Here is a 24252-nt window from a genome sequence, read left to right as displayed (position 1 = left end):
CTTCCTCAACAAATTAAAATGCCCATAACATCGCTAAAAGATGGGGAGGAATAAATAAATATAATAACCATAATATGAAGATAAAAAAAAAATCTGATGTTGGGGAAAACAAAGTGGCTAGGCTTTTACTGTGAAACTCCGCGGCGGATGTGTGGTGTTCGGCCTCCGGAGCATTGACGCCGCCGGTGGTCGGCGCGGGGCGGGGGAAGGGCCTACGCTACCTCGGCTGAGGAGCAGGCAAACTTGCGTAGTCCTGCCACGGTTCTCTCTGTCTGCCTGGCTGTCTGTTTCCCTCTCTCTATGGACGGCCGGAGGGGAGAAGGAGAGGAAACTGGGATTGGCGCCGTCGGGACCTGGGGATGATTTAACTGAAAGCGGTGTGGGGGAGAGAAAGCCGGGGAGCTGTGGGGAGGGGGGGCGAACACCGGAGAAGAAGAGACGACGGCAGCGGGAGAGGACGGAGGAGCAGCCGCGGCCGTTGGAAATGTGCGGTCGGTCGGGCCGAGATTGCGGCGGTAGGTAGAGCTCAGCTCCGGCCCGGGCGACGTGTTGTTTTCAGGAGATTTTTCCCACGAAAAGAGGTGGGGAAGGAGAGAGGTGAGGAAAGGGGCAGGGCAGCTCCTAGCACCTGGGTTTTTTTTTTTCTTTCTTGTGGCTAAAAAAAAGGAGGAGAAACCAGCCATTATCCCCCTCGGTGGCCCAGTGAAATGCTAACAGCCGTCGGTCTCCACGCTGTGGAAAGAGCCGGACGGCTCCTGTTACCGCCTCATCCCGCTCCGCTCCTTCCTCAACAATCTCATTTCTGCCGGATCCCAAAAGGAAACTTTGTTTTTCCTCTGCAGCAGGTTTACAGGCCCATCGGTTGTTTGTCCCAAGTCTGAATCAGAGTGAAACTCATCCGCCTCACAAAAGCTGAGATCATGTTAGGAATAAACTTATCCGGCCTGATTGAATTCATCCTCACCGTTTCTGTAGACAGTTTATTTATGTAGCATTTTTTTTATTAGGTTGCAGCTGTCATTTATTTCCATCAGTGTTTATGAGTTTGTCCTTGTCCTAGACGGGCTAGACGGGCTTTATTTGAACACAATGCTGACAGTAACCTGACCCAGGCAGAAAAATCAATAAGATCCTATATGTTATGAAATCATTCAGTTTGTTTAGGAACACAGTTTCTCTGTTTTTACACGATTGCGACTCCTCTGTGATCAAATACCGCACACTCATTTTTATGTCATGTTTACTTTTAATACCAAGTTTTCTCTGTACATGAACTTATGCCATATCTGATTTTATAAATGTGCATGTAAAAAGCATTAAGATTCTACATTTTGAAATATATGCAGTATATTTATTGGGTTCCATACATGTATTGTAAATGTATCAGCAAATTAATTTACATAATTTTATAAACGGACAAACTTAAAGATTGGAGTAAATGGCCATACTACAGTTTATCAAACATTTCAAATTGTGTATATAGTAGACTTTTTTTTCCAAAAGTCACAATTTGTTTGAAATGTATACACCTAATGTTGCGAGCAAGTGGCAAATAACTCGGATCCTGGAAACTTTCTGTGCGTATTTGACATTTCAGCAGGTATATATATCCATGGGCAGAACATGTACAGCAGTAAAATGTTGTACAGCACACTAGATGTCCCTGGAGAATTGTTGTTTCATGGGTTTCCCCCCTCTCTTGTCCTGCTGTAGGTATCCCTGTCTAGGCCTGGACTAAGCAGATTGTTCTGAGAGGAAGCGGATAACAAACAGGGGAAGTGAACATGGCAGGGACCTCAGGCTTCTTTTCCAACGGACCTGTTCCCTGGATGGACAACGACACAGAGATGAACAACCTGTACCGAGACCTGGAGCTGGGGACAGTATTGACGCTGTTTTATTCAAAGAAGTCCCAGCGGCCGGAGAGAAGGACATTTCAAGTGAAGCTGGAGACCAGAACTATTATCTGGACTCGTGGCACGGATAAAATAGAGGGAGAGAGTGAGTAGCATGTGGGCACAAATGCAACACAACACACGCAAGTTAATAGTGAGGGTCTTGGTAACTGGTTGTAGTGTCCTGGTATTTCTGCCAGAACTGGTTTGTTTACATACACACAGAAGCATGACAACTGCACAATGTTGTGAAGTGCTCACAAAAGAATTGATGTGAGCATGGCGTGGCGTTGACACAATGGTATCGTAAACAACTGGAGAGTGATGTCAGGCAGGACTGAAGAAATCCCTTCAATTATATTTATTTATTAATTAATATTGATACACTGAAAGCATTCAAGGGGCCTTATCTTGTGGAAGTGGGTCAAGATACTGGTAGAAGCATTAAGTGGTTGCTTTGCTCTGAGAAGTGTTTGTTGAGTTGTTATGCGGTCTGAAAAACCAGGCAAAGGTAATATTCAAGCTATATAACAATATTATAGATAAAATATTCAAAATTTAATTAAGCTCTGGTTGGTTAAGGGAAATTATTCTTGTGTTTGTTGGCATGTATGGGATTTTCCATACTCATGTGTTTGTTGTTTGATATTTAGAACGCACAGAAGTGAAACTATTAGTTGTTGTTGTTGTTGTTAGTTGCAGGTGTTGATATTAAAGGAAGGAGTACCATTGTCAAAAAGTCAGTGGATCACATTACAGGTACAAATTCAAGGTCAACAAGAAAAAGAAATAACATTTCCTGGAGCTCCTTAGGTGCATTATTAGGAATATACTGTAATTTAGGAGGAAGCTGACATTCAGGTTAATCTTTAACAAAACACTGTGTCTAACTGAGGATACGCAGGGCTTCAATGAGTCGTTAAGTTGTCTGTCTCGTGGGTAGCAGGATGCCTTGTGCACAGCTGCACTCTGCTCCGGATGCAGCAGAAAGAGCACACAGAAAAAAAAGGCAGAAGCCTTAGTTCTTCTTGTTTTGTTTTTTCAAAGCAGGAGTATCATCTTTGCTTTCATACACATGAGCTCATAGCTGCTATTTAATACTTTTGGGGGATGTGAAAGGGGCCTACGTGGCTCATTAATGTGCAGAAATAGAATATGAGAGGTTTTGCTGGAAGTGTGGGATCATTCGGGAACGATTTGTCTGTCTATGCCCCTTATCAATGGCAGAGAGAGAATGATGTCTATTTACTGTGGACACTGCCATGTAGTTTGATGCTAAATATAATGTGCATCTGTTGGCCCCCTTGATCAAAATATTTTATTTTCACATTTTCAGTATTTCAGACTGATTTCTCAGTTTGTTTGTTTTTTATGGTGGCTTCATTGTCTTTCGAGATAGCAGAAATACACTGGATGCTGTCGTATACATCAGACACAATGTGCCTAAATTATTATTAACCTTTTTTTTTTAACCTCCAAAGACCATTTGATATTAATATCACATCATATAACGCCAGGTTGAGCTCTGGATTTATTGAACTACTGCTGGGAATGTGGTCAATGTTTTGCAGTGAAATGGGTTTTACACATTTTTGCTGAGGTACTTTAACCTCCTAAAACCCGAATGCATGCATTCTCTTTTGTATTGTTTGTCATCTTAATGTATTATACTCTTCTGCCACCACTAAGTGGAAGTATAATGGCTTCATATGTGCACACCAGGCCCTTGTAGAGAAAAATTTTGTATTGTGGTCTAGACGACCTAAAATGTGATGTCCACATATGTGGATACCAAGAGGAGAATAGGAGTTGATTATACAGAAAACATATGTATACATCACTCGAGCAAGTTAAATGTGTCAGGTCAGCAAATTGGCAAATAGAAGCTTATTGCAGATACACACTCAATTGGCAGTTTATTGGACAGCCCCCAGCAAAAACGAATGCTATGTAATAAAATGATCCTGCTATAAATCCTGGTTTCATGAAGGTTGTAATGTTCAGTGTGGGGTGGAAATGTTTAAAAGTGGTGCTGAATCAGCATCTTCACTCCATCTAAGTCAGTGAGGGAACACTAAACAACAAACACACCTGTCAGTAAAATGTAATACAGTTCAACGTGTTCAGGAGGAGTCTGAATATGAGTCAGTGTTGATGGATTTGCAAGGCTTCTCTGATAATCAGGAAATTAGCACTCATTTCCTCACAGGACTGGCTGAACCAGTTGGTTAACGCACAATTGTCTCGTCAAATGAACTTTGACTGGACAAGATCCTAGGTTTTTCACCCTTCATTAATTAATTTCACCATGCCACAACTGCAGAAAAGATCTACTAAAGATGCAGTAGCTTGTAAACTCCCATGGATGGTAGTTTTGACTGTGTATGGCTTTGCAGTATTATTAACACCACCTGAATCAATTAGTTAAGCCATTGGGCGATAAATAGAAAACTATTTTAATGATTGGTTAATCTTTTCTGCTGTGTACACATACATATATAAATTTTCATCACTCTGACTTGTTTTACATCCAAATATCAATAAAGAACACACACCCACATCATCACCTCAGACGTTTCACCTCATTTCTAGCTGGCACGCCACTTCTTTCAGTTACACACTTGGATGTCAGCCGAGCTCATTTATCAAAAATATATTGAGAAATTAGTTGGACATTAACTTGCATACAGCTAAGGGGCTGCATTGTCAGATCAGTTTTTTTTTATGTCTGTATGACAGCACTGTAATAAAGACCAAGTTGCTAATGGAAAACGAGTACATCTCCACACACCCACACCCGCTCCATTCACAATGTGTTGAAACAGGGAACCAATGCATGACAGTTATTCATCAGGGGGGCTAAGTCTTCCAGCTAACTTTATCTGATGGGATATAAAGGGAACTGATATGATCAGCTGATTTATAAGTGCTGACTGAAACACTGACACTGTGGGCTGACCAGTTACTCAGGAAGGGCTGAAATGATTACTCAAGTAATGCCAATAATTCAATTACCGTATTTTGCGGACCATAAGGCGCAATATCAATGAACGGGTCTATTTTCATACATAAGGCGCACTGGGTTATAAGGCGCATGATAAAACATGTATAAAAGGAAGCACAGTACGTACCGGTATTACAAAAAGTGGCAGAGGTAAGCGTACTATGTGCTGTTCAGTGATTGGTTTATTGTTGCCAGCAACAGCAAACACCTGAAGTTAGTGTGACGTGGGAACAACGTTGTGAAACAACATTTGATTATAATATGGATTTGAAAATCGGGTTTACGTTAAAAACCTAACGTTGGCTTGACGTCAAATTATAGTAAGGTAACACTGACTAAATGTTGGATGGTGGTTGGTTGCCAGCACTACATAATTAGTTATCTAACGTTGTCTGACATTGCAACCCATATCCAACCGAGGACCAATGTTAATACAACGTCCCTGTGTCAGCTGGGAATGCTCCGACAATCCATCAAGCAAAACGGGTTTGTTTCTTACCAAAGTTGCACTAAAACATTTTGACAGATTTTTGAGCGCAGTGTATCACATAAAATTGGTTCGAGGTCAGTAAGCACAACAAGAATTCATACAAAAGGCGCACTGCCGATTTTTTAAAAAGTTTAAGGATTTTAAGTGGGCCTTATAGTGCGAAAAATACGGTACAGCAATAATCCATAGCTACAGACCTACACTCAATTATTTGAAAATTGCTATATGATCTACTTCAACTGCTACAACATGTTATATTATAATTAGGGCCGTAAATAAGCATTGAATAAATTCTTTCTCTATCATGCCAGGTGCCCTCTCTAATTTCCAGTAGCCCAGAATTATGTATATTTGTAAACCAGCGACTGCCTGGAAAAATAGTAAAAATTCAAATCAAAACAGTTTGTCATATTTTTTTTTTTTTTTTTTTGCCAACAAACTGATCTTTTTGTTTCAAAACACAATTCATATCATTGTTGCAGCATCCAGGGAAAACAATAGCACACAATTATTTGTTGATATTTTGGAGGTGTAGTTTTTCCTCCTGCACATCACCCAACTAATGGCTGCTATAGTATTGAATTAAGTGAAGATGTGATGACAGTTATTATAGTTTTTATAAATATGTAGTCCTTTTTATTTCTCAGATAGTTTGTGAAAATGCTTATAGTTGTGTGGTCTGTCCTATATCAATAATTTGACTCAACATTTGAGTCAAAAAACATGATTATTCTTTAAATGTTTAATCGAGAATATTGTGGTGAAAAGTCCTCATCAGTTTCTTAAAGCACAAGTCTGTTTATCATCTTTCACCAATAGTTTGTAGTTCAGGATATTTCATTTTTATGTAACATGTCTGTCAGTTTTAGATGGAAACTAAATCTGTCCATTCTCAGAGTGATTAATTTGATTCAGGTATTTTTTTGGCAAAGATTGGCAATTCCCAATAATACCAGCTGTTGGTAAAAATGGTGTGGTGGGCAGGACGGAGCACAGGAGGAAGCGAGGCGTTGTGTTACAGGATACCTTCTCTCATCTGCTTTGGCAAGGTTGCACCTCTAACTATCTCTTTATTTCCTGCATCTGTCTGAGGAAGGCTCTAAATATTTTGATTCAAATAACATAATGGTGTTTTGTAACAGATTAGTCCGTCAAAGCTGCCTTCCTCTCAGCGGAAGTCCGCTTGCCTTTATAGTGGGTAAAGTAAACTGAGATATGATTTAAGATTACAGAGCTCAGCTTGGTGAATATCTGTATGAGAAGAGGCACATTTCTTCTTCTTCTTTTTTTTTTTTTTTTTTTGGTGTGGCTGGGGGGGTTCTCGAGAAGCGTACTCGCGCATTCTCACCTATACGTAAGCACAGATGTGGTGTGTAGGCGACTGAGGCACAGGATGTGTGGTTCGGGTGCAGGAAGAGGAGCAGGAGCTGAAAGAAGTGTGTGCTTGTGTGCATGTGCATATGTGTTTGTGTGTTTAACAGGAGACTCATGGCGATAGGTCTTTAAATACTATTAATGTAACGCTGATAGGAACCTGTTGAGCTACTTTACGGCCTACACTCTCATAAAACCCCTCTGCTAGTGTCTGACTGCTCATTAGTGGAGTCAAGACAGAGCTGTACCAGCCCTTTTACAGCATCTGTCCTGAAGATAAATGATGATGTCATCTCTGCCATGCTCTTTTCTACAGTATACAGTAATTTCTAGATACATGTCTTGCTGTTTAATGACATATTAGTGCTACTATGCACTTTGAACTGAACATAATTTAAACCACATGTAGTGTTAAAGTCACACAGTTGACCAAGTCCCAGCTCAAACTGGTTTTAGCAAACTGCTTAAGGTGGTTTTGGTTGACATCAGTGGTGAAAGATGAAACTGAGGCTTATTTGAGGTCCGCAAGTTCATCATCATCTTCATTTGAAATCCATGTATAACTATCTGTCTGTCTCTAGCACAAATGTAGCTATATGTGGTTCAGGTCGCGTCCCCTGTTTGACTGTTTAATGTGGTTCAAAGGGGCTTCTTACACTTGTGTGGGCTCTGTGCTATCTTACTGTTAGAAGCAAATAAAAAAAATCTGAGTTATGAATAAATTAAAAACATGAAATGTTTTAAAGCCAAGGATTTGTAACTAATTCACTATAGTTACTTATGGACTTTATGCAGGTTTTGCAAAGATGTGGCCATGTTGTGTTATCTCACAAGTTATCAAAGGTGTTGACAAACTTTATTGGTTGTAAAGTGTAACTGTTTGATATCAAAGTGACAATGATGAATATGCCCTTGTGAGGCTGCAGGCTCCTTAAGCACAGATTCTTCAAGAAAGTAATTGATCCATTGATTTGTGAAATCAAACTGAATTAGTGGTGATACTGCTAAAACAAAACTGAAGGATGAATAGGATTTAATGAATATAACAGTTTTGATTTTGCTCATACTGACCAGCTCTCTGGTAGAAATAGTGCTTTGCTGCTTTCCTAACTGTTGTACGTTTTTTTTTTTTTTATTCCCAGTTGACATTCGAGAGATTAAAGAAATTCGTCCTGGACAGAAGTCTCGGGATTTTGAGCGCTATGTGGAGGACTCAGCAGCACGATTGGACCAGGCTCACTGCTTTGTCATCCTGTATGGCACAGAGTTTCGCCTTAAGTCACTCAGCCTGGCAGGTAACCACAGATGCAAAGAGAGGCTTGCATACATTCAGATGCTGCATGCATGGTAGTATTTATACATGGTAGTATATACCGTACTGTCACTGTCAACAGCAAATCCTTGCTGCTGATAATTTTATTAACTAAATCCTCCTCTGCTCAACCAGCATTTATACATTTTTAGTTCATTATGGTGTCACATTGATCACTATTAGGTCAAGTCAGTTTAAATTGGTACACCCAAGACAACAATTACATTATTAGTATATGATGCAAAGTGTTTGTTAAAATAAAAAAAATAAAAAAATCAATCAATTCAATCCACTGGTAATCTTGTGTTTATACCTCAGCGACATCTGATGATGAGATGACCATGTGGGTGAAGGGGTTAAACTGGCTGGTGGCCGACACACTGAAGTCACCGACGCCACTTCAGATTGAGAGGTAAACAACACCCTCTACATATTGGTGATATGAACAGACCAGCATTCATAAACTGCTTCAATTAACTTTTTATTATTTTATTTATTTATTTTTTTTAAGGTGGTTACGCAAGCAGTTCTACGCGGTTGATCGCAACAGAGAAGACAGGTAAGTCAGCTCAGTTAAACGAACAAAACTATGCAGTTAGTAGGATCACCCTCACAGGGAATAGATGTACTTAGATTTAACTGAAATATTTGGTACAGCACTTGTGTGTCCTTTCCCCACTGTAATATCTAGAGCAAGTAGAAAATCAGGCTGGTAGGTGTCTGTGAGAGAGCTTGTGTTGAGGTGTAGTGAAGGAACTAAGCCCTCAGCCACACACCAGCACCTCTTCCTGCTGCAGGAAACAGACTGCGGAGGATGGAGGAGATGTACAGAGATGTTTGTCTGTTACATCCCTGATGAAAAAGCAAGCCTTTGTCACACTGTTAGGGTATTGTCTTCTGTCGCCATAATTCCAGGCTGTGTAGTAAAAGTGTAGCCAAAGAGACAGGAGCCTGCGGGACATATGTTTTTGCAACTCTTTAAGCGTGCCTATGTGTGAAAGTTGGTTGAAGTCTTTGTGATCTTTGTGTTTGTGTTAGATTTTTCAACAAACTGTGTGTATGTGTTTAGGATATCCTGTAAGGATCTGAAGAACATGCTGAGCCAGGTCAACTACAGGGTGCCGAACATGAGGTTCCTCCGAGAGAAACTTCCGGTAACCACCTCCAACTTATCACAGACTACTCCACTCCCATCTTTCTGCCCATTTCCCTTTTAGTGTGACGTTGTTAGAAGATAAAGATTTATTTTGGTTTTGTTGTTAACAGTCTTTGTGCTGACATCTCACATTGCAGCTTGTTTTTCAGGACTCAGAGCTGAGGAATGGAGATGTGTCCTTCAGTCAGTTTTCCCAGCTCTACCGCAGTCTCATGTTTGATGCCCAGAAAAATGTAAGTGCATTCTTTTTTCTGTATCCACATATAGTTCTGTCTCAGCACTTTCATCCATTCAGCTCCTCATCTGATGCTGTGCCAAGGCACCCTTCCTGCCCCATCTCTCTGCTTTCAAATGGCCATGAGATCAATACCAACCAGTTTAAAACAAAAAAAAAATCACTCTGGTGCAGCCCATTATGACACAAACAGACAAGGAGGCAGACTGGGGTCAGATATGAAACGGATGACTTCATTGCCCCCCCATTCCCAGATTCAACCAATTCACCCCCCTACAGGATGCATCTGTATCTACATAATGACAGCCATTCACACTGAAAGAGAAGCACTCTGATTAATTCACTAAAATGTTCCTTCCTTTTGATAAATTTTTCAGATGGAGATCCCGTTTCTACAAAGGTAGGTTGAAACTCAACCCATTCACGATGTTTCTGCAGCATCATGTGATCTCATATTTACTGAAGTGAGCAATTACTTCCCCTACCAGGTTCATTGACAGACCAGAACTGAGGATCTCCCTAGAGGACTTCAAGAACTTCCTCCTGGAGTCTCAGATGGTAATCACTCTGGTCCCTTGAAAATTACATTTATTTCAAATTTTTGTTTCACTTACAAACTCCAATTCATTTGTTTTTGTGTGTGAATCCAGGAATTATGGGCTACAGACAACAACAAAGTTCAAGAGTTTATGTTCGGCTACCTGAAAGACCCACTGAGAGAAGTGGAGCAGCCTTATTTCCACCAAGATGAGGTTTTGCACATTCTCACCACTACTTACTTTCCTTTCCCCATTTTTCTTGTTTTTTTTTTGGGGTGTTTGCTCTCTAATGGAAAATTTAAACATGTTGTGACAAGTAGGTTTTTCTGAAGTCCCCCTCCCTCCGGGTTGTTGGTGTAGGTGGAAGATGACACAGAGAGCCATTAACTCAGCCTAGAAAGCCTCCTCTGCCTTGGCCTCTTGTGAAAGGTTGTGCCGAAAGTAAAGGGTGCTTTTTGTGGTTACCATAAAGCTCTGATTGACTACAGGAAAGAGGAAGCTTGCAGGAGTTGGCTGTCTGTGCCTCAGGTTATAATGTGTTAGATAGCAGGTGTACAGGCCATGCTGAGGACACCTTAAGCTGTTAATAAGAGGATCATTTATCCTTATTAACCTCTGTTGAGAATTCTTACATGACAGCGTGCGGATAGGAGAGCAAATACCACCACCACAGACTTGTTTACCTCCTGCAGCTCTGTAGACTTATGTCATACATACTGTGACTTCTGAAGTGTTCACTCTCATAATTTCTGCACATATTAATTGTATATATTTGAAAAATCCGATCTCAGCTTTTACTGCTTTAAGTTTTGATAGTACAATATTTACTCTTCACCATTTGTGAATATGGCTCGAAGTCATTTGTTTACAAAGGTTTTGGTGCCAACATAGTCTTAACATCCTCATGGTTCAAGGCTGCATCAGATCCTGGCAGTATTCCCTACCAGAGTTCCAGCCTAAGTGTATAAATGTGTTAGACTACTTGTTGAGGTTGTAATCAGAGATGCCCTTGGTTCCTGATGGTGTTGGATCATTCTGAAAGAAAGTATGAACATCTACCTTTTCTGAAATCCTTTGCTGTGCTTGGAAGCTGTTATACTTGTTTTGCCACTCTCATTTTATATGGTCACGTCTAACTTATCTTGCTGTAAATTCAGTATCTTAAGAATGAAATTTAAAGTCATTGTACCTAAAGTGGGCTCTCTAGAAGACCAAAGAATGTTGACTTGAGGCTTTTGCGGACTTGATAAAATTGTAAATTTATCAGTGTCACTCGGACTTTTCCTGGAACACATTGTTCTCCTCTCTCCTGTTCAGTTCCTGACATACCTTTTTGCCAAAGAGAACACCATCTGGGATTCTTCCCTGGACCAAGTTTGTCCTGAGAATATGAACAATCCCCTATCCCACTACTGGATCTCCTCTTCACACAACACGTAAGCATTCTGGGATGGTTGACACTGATGCTAGCATTTAGTACTGCCAATTGTAATTACAGCCTGGGAACACTGAAGTCTGGCATCCTTTCTACAAACCTCTAACCAAAGATGGCTTTTCAATTCATTTCATACATCAGATAAAAGTGTATTATTTAGCAACTATGTCTCAGAATGAGATCCAGGCCAGTATTTTGCAGGAAAATGTCTTTTTCCTGCAATTGAAAACTGTGTGAAAGGCTATTCAAGTGATAACCTTCTGTCCTAGTTAGGAAACAATACACATTGGAGCAGTGGAATGAAAACTACCATGTCGCTTTTATTATGTTTGAATTGACCAGCTGAATGACTAAGAAGTGTTTACTCCAGTCAACAACAACAACAAAAAAAAAAAGAAAAAAAGAATCCTTTTGATGTAGCATAATCAGTGTCTTTAGGCTACCGCTGTATAGAGTGTGTGTTTTGTAGTATAGTTTCTTACATGTGGATCCTTTGACAGACTGGTTGGACTGTGTGTTTTTGTTTGTGTGTTTTGATGTTGCTTGCTTAGCTACCTGACGGGAGACCAGTTTTCCAGTGAATCGTCTCTGGAGGCGTATGCTCGCTGTCTGAGGATGGGCTGCCGCTGTATTGAATGTGGGTAAACACACACAGACACACACACTGTTTTACTCTTTATGGAATAAATCACCACCACTTGACTTTGAAACTAATAATTAACTCTTACATTTTATCTTTTAGTACACACACATTTACCCAGGCATGCATTCACAGCATTAGCATTACATAATATTGCTGTACATCGACCAAACTCTTGTCAAGCAGGTTTATTTTAGGACCAGCTCATAGTGACTTGAATGGCCACTTTGTCTAGTGGAAAATACTTCTTTCTTTACAGTGTTGCATAGGCAGTTACATCTTGTCTGTGTTTATTTTTAGTGGACTGCTGGGACGGTCCTGATGGAATGCCTGTCATCTATCATGGACACACCCTCACAACAAAAATAAAGTTTTGTGATGTCCTGACCACCATCAAAGAGCATGCTTTCGTGACATCTGAGTGAGTCTTCATTAGTGCAACCCACGCTGTGTATTTTTAGAGCAGCCAGAGGTGATGAGAGAATGACAAAGATAAAACCAAAGAACATGCATACGCATGTGAAAGGTTGCAGTGACAATACTCTCTCTACATTGCAGCAGGAGAGAAAATAAGATTTAAGCAAAAATGTCTGAGTTTGCAACTCTTAAGTTTCAAAATGTGGTCCTCCCTCAGCTATCCCATCATACTCTCCATTGAGGACCACTGTAGTATTGTGCAGCAGAGGAATATGGCCACTTACTTTAAGAAGGTGTTTGGAGACATGCTGCTCACCAAGGCTGTGGATATTGCAGCAGATGGCCTGCCGTCACCCAACCAGCTCAAGAGGAAAATCCTCATCAAGGTCAGGAGACACATGGAGACTTGGGAAATTATTTTATCTTTTTTGTGTGCCAATATTTTTCTTCAGGAAAAAACACAACTTGATGTTTTTAAAAATGTTGTTTATGTCGTCTTACTGTCTATATCCATCTGTTGGTAGCATAAGAAACTTGCCGAAGGCAGTGCCTACGAGGAGGTGTCAACATCCACTCCCTACTCAGAGAATGACATTAGCAACTCCATCAAAAATGGCATTCTTTATCTGGAAGACCCCATTAATCATGTGAGTATGTTTTCCAGCTCCAAGAAGAGTCCTAATGGTGCTTGTAGAAGTCCTTTGTAATATTATGTTAAGCCAAACATAGCCATTTTACTTTTAGCTATAAATCAAAGCCCCATCACCTTCTTGCAGCTGACCACTTTTTTTCTGATAAATATTCTATTTCATATCTGGGCCAAGCTTGTTTTTGGATTTGAATGACTGTTTTTTTTTTTTTTTTTTTGGTTAAAAGGCATTTCTTGCTTATTTTGGCTGCTTTTCAGTACAACACATGGGCCCTCTCAATATTTCATCTAATCCAGACTCTTATGAAGTGTTTTTCTTCCCTAACCCTCCCTTTCTCCCCTCAGGAGTGGTACCCTCATTTCTTTGTCCTGACAAGTAGTAAGATTTACTACTCAGAAGAGACCTCCAATAATCAGGGTAACGATGATGAGGAGGAGCACAGAGAGGTTAGTACAAGTTAGTTTGTAGTGCCCATGAGACTTAATCAGTTACATAAGGTCTTGCATTGATTGTCAGAAGGCCCACCTTTACAATTAGTTGTCATGTTATGCTAGAATCACACCTCTTACAAGATCCTTCTCATTTTCTATTTTTCCACTGGTGGACCCCAATCAATGTGTAGAAACAGCACAAAGATGAAAAAGAAAATTAACTCAGTTCAGATGCCATACAAAGGGTCTGAATACTTAGATATCTTTTCTTTTAGTGGAAGTGTTCCACAGGACAGGACGGAAGGGTCTGAATTTATATATCTTATGTTTCTGCACGAGGAGATGTTAATGATAGCTATAAGATGAAAAGCATGTCCTTCTGATTTCTAATTACACAGGTGTCCAATGGTATGGACCAGCATGTTACAGAGAAATGGTTCCATGGGAAGCTGGGTGCAGGCAGGGACGGACGGCAGATAGCCGAGAGGCTACTGTCTGAGTACTGTCTGGAAACCGGAGCTCCAGATGGCTCCTTCCTTGTCCGCGAGAGCGAGACGTTTGTGGGAGACTACACACTATCATTCTGGTATATAGTGCACATGATTTTGTTTCATAATTCTTGCACAGTTAACCCTGTTAGTTGGCTGATGAGGAACTCTCCCTGAGATATAATACAAAAGTATTGTATTAAGTGTGTTCATTCATGTTCCATTTGCTATAATTCAGCCTGTACATCAATCGAGGTATCTCAAAACTCATCAATCTGTAGGATTATGATTCACACACAACGTATGGAAATACTGTGTGGATACCTTCATGGGTCATAATGTTAAAGCCCATACTGGTCTAACGATGACCTTCTTTTTCTCTGCGTGTCTCTGGAGCAGGCGTTCAGGGCGGGTACAGCACTGTCGTATACACTCACGTCAGGAGGCAGGCAGTCCTAAGTTCTACCTGACTGACAACCTGGTGTTTGACACGCTCTTTGCCCTGATCAGCCACTACCAGCAGGTGGCACTACGCTGCAATGAGTTTGAGATGAAGCTGACTGAGCCGGTGCCACAGACCAATGCCCATGAAAGCAAAGAGTAAGTCTTAGTGCAGAATGGAAGGAGTGTTAAGTAATGAACCGCTGAATGCTGACTTTCAGCAATGCACCTTTTGTTGTCAAAAACTGCGAAAAGTTGTTGAAAAGTGGTCTATGCTTTGTTTTGCTTGCCCAAGGTGGTACCATGCCAACCTCTCCAGGAGCCATGCTGAGAACATGTTGATGAGGGTTCCACGTGACGGGGCATTCCTTGTCAGGAAGCGGGCAGAACCAAATTCGTTTGCTATTTCCTTCAGGTAACTGAGCCCTATTGCCCCATTAAATCATACTTCTTTATAGCTTGAGTTTTCTGCTAAGTTCATTTCTAATTAACCTAATTAGAGCACACAAAAGAAGAATGCTATCATATCCTTATAGCTAAAAGTCATATTATTGCAATAAACTTATCAAGTCTGTAATGTCTTTACAGAGCTGAGGGTAAGATAAAGCACTGTCGTGTGCAACAGGAGGGTCAGACCGTGGTGCTGGGCACCTCAGAGTTTGACAGCCTCGTAGATCTCATCAGCTACTATGAGAAGCATCCACTGTACCGAAAAATGAAACTGCGTTACCCCATCAATGAGGACACATTGGAGAAGATAGGCACTGCTGTAAGCACCACCTTACAGTCACAGGCTCACTTGCAGCGATCAGTAAACACAAAATATTACATGTCTTAAGGAGGCAAGCAGAAAAAATGTGTTAATGTGGTCTTGCATGCATCAGTGCTAGAATTCCCTGCAGTCAAATCAGAAGGCCCGTTAACGTGTGTGTTGTCCAACAGGAGCCAGACTATGGTTCTCTCTATGAGGGCAGGAATCCAGGCTTTTATGTGGAGGCAAACCAAATGCCAACATTCAAGGTGAGCCTACACTACAGAGACAATTGACCTACATTGCTAAAGATGGTGAATGTGTGTTGAAACCATCCACCTTGTCTTTTCAGTGCACAGTGAAAGCCATGTATGAGTATAAAGCGCAGAGAGATGATGAGCTCTCCTTCACCAAGAATGCCATCATCTCTAACGTGGACAAACAGGAAGGAGGATGGTGAGTGACTGACATTACATTCATTCAGGAAATGGCTCTTCATTATCCATTAGGACCCCCACCCTCCTGCCATCTGGTCAATGCATCTTATTATCTCCGTGTCTCTTAGGTGGAAGGGTGACTGTGGAGGGAAGAAACAGTTTTGGTTTCCTGCAAACTACGTGGAGGAGATCAGTCCATCAACTGTGGAGCCTGACAGAGCTGTAAGGATAAAATGCACAGACTGAAAGAGTGCTACTGTTATCCATTTGTACATTTAAAGTGTAATGAGTGCACCTGCACCCCAGGTCGCAGGTCAGGCCTGTTATCCACTGTCACAGGTATACATGTGTAATTTGGATTATAGCTTCAAAAGGCTCAACAACTTTTATCTTAATCCTCTTCTTTTCTGTCAAGCAGGAGATGACAGAGAACAGCCCACTGGGAGATCTGCTGAGAGGAAGTGTGGACGTGTCTTCCTGCCAGATTGGTGCGTGGCCCCTCCACTTCCTGTTTGACTCTGTCCTGCAGGGCTATAGATCAGACAGTGACCTTGCCAGAGGGCACCTTCCTTTTCTGCCGGTCATACATGCTTTCATATAAACGCCTAACCTTTGCTTTTTTTTAATTGCAAAAGGACAATCACTGTGTTTTTTATTGTCTTTTCAGCTATTGTTAATTTTCTGTGTTGAGTTTTATAGTTACCACTGATGTTCCTACCAGATGTATATTTGGTTTGTTATTGACATCTAGTCCAGTCAGTATACAGCTATTAGTGTACCAATTAGTGTTGGTGCATACTCTTATGTGTCCCCAAGTATCTAAGCCTGTCTTTGTTTGCGAGGCTCTTTGTCTCCATCTAGTGGTCCAATATGAAAGCTCAAATTATAGCTTTCTAAAACTTTGTTCCACTCATCAATTTACTTATTAGCTGATGAAAACGAAAATTTTTGCTTTTTGTAAGCGAACATACCAATTATTCAATTGTTAGTTACCAAGTGTGAGATTTTGATTTCATGAGATAGTGAATTAAATATTTTTGTGCTCTAAACAATTCAACATATTTAATGACGTTACTTGTATTGTAGGACATTATTACTGCCTCTTTTTCCTTCAGCATGCAGCTTAAAATTTAACATTTTAGAAATAACAGACTCTGTCTAACCCAGAGTTAGTACATTTAAGATCAGTCATTATTTACAGACAGCAGTGTTGTTGTTCCCTGTTCATATTTGTTTTGACTTCTATTTAAATAACACCTCCTTTTAATGTTTGTAGATTTAAGTAAAATAAAGTTCATTTACATTTTAAATCCTGTTTTTATTGACCTCTTCTAACCTTTGGTTTTCTCCTCAGTTGTGCGTCCCGATGGGAAGGGCAGCCGGCCTCACGTCTTCTCCCTCGTGCCAAATGCATCCATGCGGACAGGGACGGTCCTGGATGTTGCTGCCAGCAGCTCAGAGGAGCTCAAGGAATGGGTTTTGAAGATCCGCGAGGTCACCATGACCTCAGAGGCGAAGGTACCTGTACTGTCTCATGTGGCTGACAGGAAACAGTGGCCTTGATTTAATATTGTGGTCCTGCCACATTTTGTTCAGTGGGTCACACATTATGGACTTGCACCATTACCTGTATGTAGGAAACATAAACTGTGAGCGCATGTGGAAGTGTGTCAGCAGACTCATCTGGAAGCTGTTTTGCATTGCTTCGTGCAACCTGACCAAAAAGTATAAGACAGAATAAAGGCTTAAGATTCAAGTTTGTAAAAATACAAAGTGATGTGTGTTAGTGTTTCTGCAGCTGTATTTAAAGTTGTCTGTATACACAGCTGGAAGAGGGGAAGATGATGGAGAGGAGGAAGAAGATTGCACTGGAATTATCTGAGCTGGTCATCTACTGTAGGCCTGTGCCATTTGATGAAGATAGTAAGAATTATACACTGTCACTGGGCTGAAAACACACAGTTTAACCCATACTGGAGCACAGATGCGACTGATTTCATACCTGCAGCATAATTCAGTGGTCACATATTCAATACCAATGCCGATGGGTGAGTGCTGACCTCTCTCCCTGCCTCCTGTAGAGATTGGCACAGAGCGAGCCTGTTTCCGGGACATGTCATCCTTCCCAGAGACCAAGGCAGAGAAGTATGTCAACAAGATCAAAGGAAAGAAGTTCCTGCAGTACAATCGACTACAGCTGTCCAGGATCTACCCCAGAGGCCAGAGACTAGACTCTTCTAACTACGACCCACTGCCCATGTGGCTGTGCGGTTCTCAACTCGTAGCACTCAACTTCCAGACAGCAGGTACTGCATCTACCTTCTTGTCAGAGATGACAGTAATACAAATACATTTAGCATATGTTTGTTATCCTAATATTTCTGACATTCCATCTCCTCTATGCAGACAAACCCATGCAGATGAACCAGGCCCTGTTTATGCTGAATGGAAGGAGTGGCTATGTCCTTCAGCCACCCATCATGAGGGATGATAACTTTGATCCATTTGATAAACATACACTACGAGGCCTTGAACAAGTCACTCTAGAGATAGAGGTACATTGGTGTGAGTGTGTCTGCATGACCATCACAATAAGCATCCACAAAAAAAAAATTTCAGGAAAAAAGGAGTTGGACTATGGAAACTTCTGGATCAGTGTGTTCATGTTTGGAATTTATGCTCTGAAACAAGTGAACAAGGTCCTTCGGTGTAAACTTGAATTCTTCTTCTGCTCTGAAGGTTTTGGGCGCCCGCCATCTGCCTAAGCATGGACGTGGCATAGTTTGTCCCCTGATCGAGATCGAGGTCTGTGGGGCAGAGTATGACAGCGCCAAACAAAAAACAGACTCTGAAGGTGAGAGCTGCTCTAAATTTAACCCCACCACGCTCTGCCAAAGAAGTCATTCTTCGCCACCACCGAGGAAACAAGCAGTTACTGTTTACTGGATGCATTACATGTGTGTAATTTCCTGTCTGGATCCAGAAAAACAGGAAGTTGTACAAACAACTCATCCATGTGTGGGAATAAAAAGGGAAAACACCGCATAGTATTGACATTTTTCTGAGGCAGCTTGTTGCTGTACACAAAGTTGATCCCAGTTGTCTCATACTTACATCTTGTTGGTAAAAACCTGTTGTACATTTCTTACTTGGCTGTTTTTGTCCTGTTTTCTGTTTGTCTTCTCCAGCTGATAATGGTCTGAACCCCACGTGGCCCCGGAAGTCATTCGAGTTTGCAGTATGCAATTCCGCATTTGCTTTCCTCCGCTTTGTGGTTTATGAGATTGACATGTTCAGTGATCAAAATTTCTTGGCTCAGGCGACATTCCCCATTCATGGTCTCAAGACAGGTATGCTCACTGATAATATACTCTTTGAGATGACCAAAGACCTTGTTGTAAAGTTTTTATTTTTTTATTCATTTTTTTTTTTTTGTACGACACTAGGTTATCGGTCAGTACCTCTGAAGAACAGCTACAACGAGGATCTTGAGCTGGCTTCTCTGTTGGTCCACATGGATATCAGGAGAGGCAGGGTGAGCTGCTGACTGTTAGTGTGTCATTCCTTAACCTGCTTCATGATGTCTTCACTTGAAATCAACATTGCAAACTATAATTTACAATATTTTTGTATATATTAAACAAATGTTAATTAGTCTGTTCTGGACAGGCTTGCTGTTTCCACTCTTTGTCCAAAGCTAAGCTAACCAGCTATAGCCTGTTAGTTAAACCTTTATTCAAAAGACATGTTGATCTTCACTTAGATCTCAGCAGAAGAGTAAATATTTTCCAAAATGTCAAAAGGCCTTTTAAATGAGCCTGTAAGTGAATTCTATAGGAGACACCATAAAGCAGCAGATCAGTCTTGAACACCAGAGGTCCTTGGTTGCCTGAGTCGTCTCTCTCCTTGTTGCCTCAGGATGAAAACGGAGAGGTTCTGAGCCCATTTCTCGCGGTCAGCAACGCAACAATGTCAGCATCTGCACATGTGGGACGCGAACGTTTGGGGGAGTTGAGCTCAGTGTCTTCGACTTCCTCCAGCATGTCTGCTCTGCCCCAGTCACCGGCCCAGGCCATGGCCTACATGGGGAGGGAGGGCTCCTTTGAATCCCGCTACCAGTCCTCTCTAGAAGACTTCAGAGTGTCTCAGGAGACACTGTTGGACCACATGGACCCACAGAACAGGAGGTAAACGTTGGGCATGTTGTTCTTGGTGCTTGCAGTGAGTTTTGAAGTGTAGAAGGTTCCAGACATCCTCCTGTCTTTGTTTTTACCTCAGGATGTTGCGGCGGACCAGAGTGGGCGGAGAGAACCGTGTATGAGTCCAAGCCAATCAGGATGTATTTCTGTTGTACCCCCCGCCCCAACACACACACACACACACACACACACACACACACACACACGCACACCTCACCCAGTCGCCTCTCCCCGTACTGATGATGTCACTGACTGCTGTGAACACTGTTTCCATGGAAACACCCACCACCGCTTTGGCCTACATTTCAGGCAGCTCTCCCTCCCTTCATTCTCCAACACCCACCCCTCTCTCTCTCCCTCTCTCTCCTCCCTGGCGCCCAGCCTCCTCACCACTCGCTTGATGAGAAGAAGGGACTCGGACATTAGAGGGGAGGGGTGGGGGCGCTGAGAGGAAGCTGACTGCTGCGGACAGGAAGAAGAAACGGACATTCACAGGAGAACAAAAAAAAGGCTGAACAAGTTCTCTGGAGTTGTTGGTCCTCCTTGTGTTTTATGTGTGCAAAACAGCTGCTTAGTTCAGAGGCTACGAGGAGGGAGAGAGCTTTAAAAGGTGTCAGTTTGAAACTGTTCCCCGGTTATGTTCCTTTGCTCTTCTCCATTTGGCGTATATGAATATATATATTTATTCCTGCGATGCTGTTGGCCAGAGAACAGCAGCACCTGACCTGCTCTCAAAGAGCTCCCGTCTCCATGTTTTTAATTATTATAATTATTTAAAGCTTTTAACATTCATAATGTGACTTTTTTAATGTATATGTGTAAAACACGAGGGCCCTCTATGGCTTTTTCTTTTTTTTTTATTGTCTCTCTCTTCTCTGCTTTGTGGAGGAAGAATTATCTCCTGTCTAATACCCTAATCCTGAATTTTTTTTTTATTTTTGAGGTCATCAGGAAAAGGTCACTTGTTTGTGTTGGAAGCAGTGGGAGAGAAGTCAGAGTCACGTGTTGTTATGTCTGACATGTGTACACAACCAGGCTTTTTTCCTTCTCTAACATTCCTAAAAGTTGAACATCATTCCATTTTTCCACCTCGATGAGCCAGTCTGACACATTCAAGCATCCGTCTCCCTCACAGAGAGTCTTACTCCTAAATGATCATGTCTCTATGGAATCGCCTCACTCAGTGATAAAGCTGGACCAGGGATACATGTCAGCCCTAAAAAGGGGTTGTGTTCATGATGTTGAGTGATAATTTAGTTCATAACCCCCCTCCTCCATTTTCATCATCCCCCAGAGTCAATGGCAACACTAATGTCTTATCAGTCATGGGAATGTTCTTTGGGCTGCGAGTTAAATCAACACCGATGGCTCAGCTCGATAATTTGAAGTGTCCACTTACGTACTCACATTTTCATTCACGAAGAACGTAGCAGATATTTCCTATTTATGTGTATACCATTAATACTGTAATTGTGGAAATTGAAACAGGAGATTGTGGTACAGTTACATGTTGTGCAGCTGTGTGCTCTCAGGATTTATCATTGAATGTTTTGGAAATGTTGATATTTTCACTGATGCTTCACATCTTAAAACCGGATTACCCTTTTATTCATTATATACAGATTACTATAACTGACAGCTCCACGACTAAAGTGAACATAAAACTGTCACTCTTTAAGAAGTGTGTTTTAGTTCAGACATCTCAAAGTGCTTCAGCGCTCCTAAACAAAGGTCTTTTACTCTTTGTTTTTATTGGACAGTTGGTCAATTGGAGCTTCCCACCTTTGAATAAGGAAATAAATTCAGTTATGAGCAAGTAGAGAGTTAATAATGAAAGAGAAAGGCATAAAAAAAATCTTTCTATAAGACATAAGGGACATTCTGTGTTTGTGCAGCAATGAGGTTCCAGGTGAGATGTTGTCATAGCACCACGCTGCTTTCCAGAACCTAGTGAGGATCTGAAGTTCCACTGCCATGAGATACAGTTAAATCACCACTGCCCTTGAATTAATGGAAACAAGATGCTCAAACGCTACACTTCAGACTTCATCATTGCTGACCTCAGGTCCTCATTCTGGCATCTGCTCATAAATGTTAGTCTGACTTCTCTTGAGGTAAATGTCATTGTCGATAAATATGCACGGATTTCTCATTTCCTGTCTGAAAGTGTGTTTGGGAGGAGCAGGCCAAGTTAAAGCGTCAGAGTTTGTCGTAGCTGTGATGAATGACAATGAGCCGTGGTGGTGGTGGTGGTGGTGGTGGTGGGGGGGGGGTTCTGGGCCTTCAGTCAGCCCATATAACCAATGATGTTATCTTTCCAGCTTTGTATCAGAAACAGTGTTTTCTGTTTGTATGTGACGACTATATGATGTAAACTCAGTATTCCCACTCAGTGTTTGGCCACTGAGACACACCTAAGCCATATGGTATGATTTAAGGTAAAAGCAGGGACATGAGTGAACACTTGAGGTCTCACTGTAAGGTTTTGACTTTCTTTATTTGTCTTTGCACGCCAATATTAATCCCAAAGCTACTCCATATTACATTTATTTTGACTCCAGCGGTCAACGGATGGTCTTAGTGGAGAGCTCTCCCTCCAGTGCTGCATTTCTCTTATTGCTGACCTGTCTGCTAAAGTCCACGTGCCTGTTCATGTACACATCACATGAAATTAAGCCACATCAATCAGCTGTCCACGCAGGGCTCAGCGCTCTCACAGCCCTGGTTCACCCACACAGGTGTTGTTACTTGTTTTAGCTGCTCCACTCAGCACTGTGTGAGCATGTAGGAGCCATGTCCAACTGGCATGTTCCCGACTCTCCCGATTGGTTTGTCGTACTTGTTTTGTCGGGACAACAAACTCTAAAGAGGTCACATCAAACAGAATAACTAAGAACTCCTGTGTGGGCGTTCGAAGTTCTGAGGTTTCATGTGTTGTGCTTTTTTTTCTCTTTCTCTCTTCAATCTCTGTTTTGTTATTGACAGTCTCATTTACATTTGTCTTTCTGTAATGTGCCTAAACTATGGAGAGGAAAAGTATTCATTTTAATTTTGCCTTTCATATGGAACATATTCAAGCCTGAAAAGTAAATAAATACTTACTACTTCATACTACTTTGTTTTAATTAGTTTCAAAAGCTGGAGCTACTGCTAAGTTTCCTGTGTCAATGTGTTAATAGCCTGAGTTTCTGAAGGTTTTTGGGAATTTTATCTTGTCTCTTACGTAAGAATCACTTTTCACATATGAAATATTTTAGATAATAGTCAACGTGTCAGCATCTGGCAGATGTGGTCATTCTAGTGAAATTGCCCACTGATAGCAAACACCAAAGCTCAGCACTTCAACCAGAGGCCAGTTAAAAAAATGTTTAGGGGGGGGCAATGTATTTGCATTTTAAGTCCTTGTTTATTTTGAAATGTATCTTATTTATTTGTTTTAGGATTGAATCCCCAGACAGACACAGGTTTTAGCGTTAAAAGTGAAAGTAAAAGCGCAGCGATTGATTAGAAACACCTGATTATTCAGGAAATTATCCAATCAATCATGGACATGGCAGCAGTGCAGTTGAACTGAAGGTTAGGAGCTTCTCATTAAACATCACAATAGAAAATGAATATATAGTATTTCTGAAAACGCTTGCCTTTTGAGATTTTGAGATTTTCACAAACATTATTTGTCTCCAAATGTTTCCAAAAACCAAGAACCAAAGTTGTGCTGACAGAAAGAGCTGATGAAAGGACAGGAGAACAGCCAGACCAGTTGGAGCCGATCGAAAGGCTGCGGTGACTCTGACCATTCTTTAGAACTATGGTGAGCAGGAAAGCATCTGAGAAAGAACAACGTGTTGAACTCTGAGCTGGATGGACAACGACACAAGACCATGTCGAGTTTCACTTCTGTCAGGACAAAATGGAGATCTGAAGCTGCCCAGTCTGATGACTCAGGTTCTATTGCAAGTGTTTTATGTCAGTGGCCCCTCTGGTCACCAGATGTAAACACTGGGATGTTATAGAACAGGAGATTGTCAGCTGATCCTCAAATCTGCAGAAATGATATCATGCATTAATGTCAACAGGAAGCAGAATCTCCAAGGACTGTCTGCTGAGGAGTTTACCAAAACCTTGCTCTCACTCACTTTTCCGTTTCTGGGTCACGGAGGGTTCTGGAGCCAATCCCAGCTCACACTGGGTGAGGGCGGGGTCACCCTGGACAGGTCACCAGTCCATCACAGGGCCGACACACAAACACTCACACTCAGACCTGCGGACAATTTAGTCACTAATTGACCGAAACATGATGTCTTTGGATGGTGGGAGGAAACTGGAGTACTTGGAGGAAAAATAACACGGACAACATC

The 24252-nt window shown here is 41.5% G+C and overlaps 1 protein-coding gene across 1 annotated transcript; it reads left to right on the top strand.

Moving 5' to 3' along the window:
- The first annotated feature begins 218 nt into the window (after positions 1-218).
- plcg1 (phospholipase C, gamma 1) lies at positions 219-23005 on the top strand. Its single transcript, XM_029506205.1, has 33 exons — positions 219-515; positions 1714-2001; positions 7906-8058; positions 8394-8487; positions 8587-8634; positions 9145-9229; positions 9381-9464; positions 9844-9866; positions 9955-10024; positions 10117-10218; positions 11323-11441; positions 11992-12077; positions 12381-12501; positions 12715-12883; positions 13022-13144; positions 13492-13593; positions 13977-14164; positions 14466-14666; positions 14803-14922; positions 15096-15276; positions 15450-15527; positions 15611-15714; positions 15824-15917; positions 16111-16183; positions 17050-17213; positions 17522-17618; positions 17777-18001; positions 18102-18250; positions 18435-18549; positions 18884-19045; positions 19142-19230; positions 19614-19882; positions 19974-23005. The coding sequence occupies exons 2-33, from the start codon at positions 1785-1787 to the stop codon at positions 20014-20016; spliced, it is 3948 nt and encodes a 1315-aa protein (XP_029362065.1). The 5' UTR covers positions 219-515; positions 1714-1784; the 3' UTR covers positions 20017-23005.
- Positions 23006-24252: the final 1247 nt, after the last annotated feature.

Source organism: Echeneis naucrates, chromosome 7 (assembly GCF_900963305.1).
Source record: "Echeneis naucrates chromosome 7, fEcheNa1.1, whole genome shotgun sequence".
In the NCBI taxonomy this organism is placed as follows: domain Eukaryota; kingdom Metazoa; phylum Chordata; class Actinopteri; order Carangiformes; family Echeneidae; genus Echeneis; species Echeneis naucrates.
Note: the sequence above shows the minus strand (reverse complement) of the source record. Positions and strands in the feature narration are given on the sequence as shown.

Coding starts and splice junctions, on each gene's coding strand:
- plcg1 (XM_029506205.1), top strand. CDS start 1,785: ATGGCAGGGACCTCAGGCTTCTTTTCCAACGGACCTGTTCCCTGGATG. Junction 17,619..17,776: donor TGTGCCATTTGATGAAGATA/GTAAGAATTATA, acceptor TGCCTCCTGTAG/AGATTGGCACAGAGCGAGCC. Junction 18,002..18,101: donor ACTCAACTTCCAGACAGCAG/GTACTGCATCTA, acceptor TCCTCTATGCAG/ACAAACCCATGCAGATGAAC.